A 2,487-nucleotide genomic window follows, 5' to 3' on the forward strand; every position below is an offset into this window, starting at 1 on the left:
GACCCTTCTTTCTTTTAATGAAAATCACTGAAGATGAAATTCAACACTGGTATAGATCAAAACAATCAACTTGTCCAGAAGATGCAATTTTGGTTTATTCAAAACATTCAACCCGATGGTTTGGCTGTTATGACTGTTGGATTCAAGCAACCCCAAATGGTACAAGTACTATCTACCCAGAGATACTCTCAGACTTCTCTGGAATAAGTTTTCCAAAACAATCAAGTTTCATCTCATCTTTCAACGTCGAGAGAATAGTAATTTTGAAATGTATTTAGACTTTATTCTTTGTCTCTTATTTCTTTGTATATAAAAATGCAATTGAATACAAAAAAAGAATACACATTAATTATATATCTTACACCAAAGGTAGTAACGTTAATTCATATATTATCAATTCTATTAATGTATAGTTAATGTTACTACTAAAAAGCTTTAATAAAAAGAAAATGAATATTTGTTATTTACTTATTGATGGTAGCTTTTGTATGTCATAACATTAAATGATAGAATATTAAGAAGAAAGTATAGTTATTTCTTAAATTTTTAAAGTTATTTTCATTAAAGTGTAATATAAGACTATGTCTTATCTTTAAACCACAATATCTAACAAAATACTCTTGTTAATCTTAATTTATGTTTCTTGTCAAAAGAAAACTTATATAAAAAGTTATTTATTCCTTCATTGAATATATTTTATCATTTATTACTTTATTTAAAAAGATTGATTTAAAAATAATTCCGATAATCCAATTACTGACTAAAAAGACATATAGAATAAGCCCTTACATCACTTGGATTTGTTATGTACCAGAAATTATCAGGACCACCAACATTTGATGCCCGAATAATAGAAGAACGTCTAACTCTATTCTGGAAGATAACTTTATATTTTCTTCCTGTTTGAGGATCAGTAACAACATCTGAATGTTGTAGTGCAATTCTAAAATCAGGAGTACAAAATACTGCCATTCCACCAACACCTGAAACACCTAATTTATCTCCCCATTGAACAATCTCAGTAAATTTAGAACAATTAGAACCATGGAATGAAACTGGCCACTCTTCATCCCTGTTTGAACAACCAAGCCAAATGTCATTCCCATTATCGAACATTCCAAGAACATGAAGGGCACATCTCATACAACCAACTGGTCGGATATATGGTAATTGTCCTCTATAAATAGATTTTCCAGCATCATTTATTCCTCTAAAATCATAGTCAAACTGAGGATCAATTAACGTATGTAAAATGAACTTTTTAGGTATAGAACTTCTTAAACGAAGAATAATATGAACTAAACTTCCTTCAGTAATTCCATAACTATCAATAGTTCTTTTTCTATCAAGAATTTGTTTATTAAAACTGAGACGTTGTCTTTCAATTGGAATTCCTTTTGAAATATCTCCATTCCCAGTAACTAATTGAATCTTCATTTTAAAAATGTCTACTAATTCATTAGCATTACAATGAATGTCAGCAATATCCCCTGTCAAGAGTTGAACTTTAACAGTTACTGGTCCTACATTTTGAATTTCTCTTAATGAACCTTGTTGGATTAATAACAATGAATAATCTTCTAATTGATATTCTTCACAATATTCTCCATTTGATGCTGCATAAATAGTTTTACCAGTAAGACCTCTTAGTGCTTCTGCTAGTTGGTTAGTAAAAGGCATTTCTATTGAATAAAAAAAATTAAGATTTAATGAATAAAATTAGTTTCTAAATAAATGACTTTTATTTTTTAAGTAATAAAAAAATTAATTCATAAGAAAAAATCATTTAATATATTATTTCTTTCTTTTGGTTTTATGAATATTTATCAGCAATTATTTCATTTTCTTTAATATTCTCTACTTCTAATTTGTATTTATTTATATGTTGAGTGAATTATTTGTTTCTTCTTCTGTTATATTATCAGAATTATTTGTGTAAAACATTAAGTATTTCATATTTTTGATGATTATTGGTTGTATGATATTGGAAAAGTCTAATTGTAATTTTAGTTTCTTTATTCTTATTACTGTTTCTTTGTGTATCAATTTATCATTAATATTGTATTGTTTGTAAATAATGATATTATTTTTATGTTATGTTGTATTTATTTGTGTATTTCTATTTATTTTATGAATATATTTTATTTCTATATTCTTATATTGAAATATATCAATATTAGTAATACTTTATTTCTTTCATATTTTTGTAATATATGTTTTATTGCATGAAATGATTAATTATTAATAATTAAATCATTAATTGAAGTTTTGAAATATTTTACTAATAGTAATACAATAATGAGGATTGTTAAAATCAATTAAATCAAATTCTTAGAAGTTTTGTTATTAATACTTATTTATATTTTTTAATATTTATGGTTTGATATTGTTTGTATCTTCTATGTGTTTTATTTTGACATTTATTTCTATTGTGATAATACTGTTTATTTCTATTAAAATTGTTGTTAAAATATTTATGATAATGAA

At 24.9% G+C, this 2,487-nt stretch overlaps 1 protein-coding gene across 1 annotated transcript, besides 2 other annotated features; it reads right to left on the bottom strand.

Annotated features, from left to right (window-relative positions):
• Positions 1 to 753: 753 nt before the first annotated feature.
• Positions 754 to 1,680, bottom strand: EHI_013080 (uncharacterized protein; the record flags this gene model as incomplete). Its single annotated transcript, XM_651236.1, has 1 exon — positions 754 to 1,680. The coding sequence occupies one exon, from the start codon at positions 1,678 to 1,680 to the stop codon at positions 754 to 756; it is 927 nt and encodes a 308-aa protein (XP_656328.1).
• A 93-nt stretch (positions 1,681 to 1,773) lies between these two features.
• Positions 1,774 to 2,369: a repeat region.
• Positions 2,356 to 2,487: part of a repeat region that runs on past the window's edge.

This window comes from Entamoeba histolytica, genomic scaffold (genome assembly GCF_000208925.1).
Source record: "Entamoeba histolytica HM-1:IMSS scf_1104750516425 genomic scaffold, whole genome shotgun sequence".
Classification (NCBI taxonomy): Eukaryota; Evosea; order Mastigamoebida; family Endamoebidae; genus Entamoeba; species Entamoeba histolytica.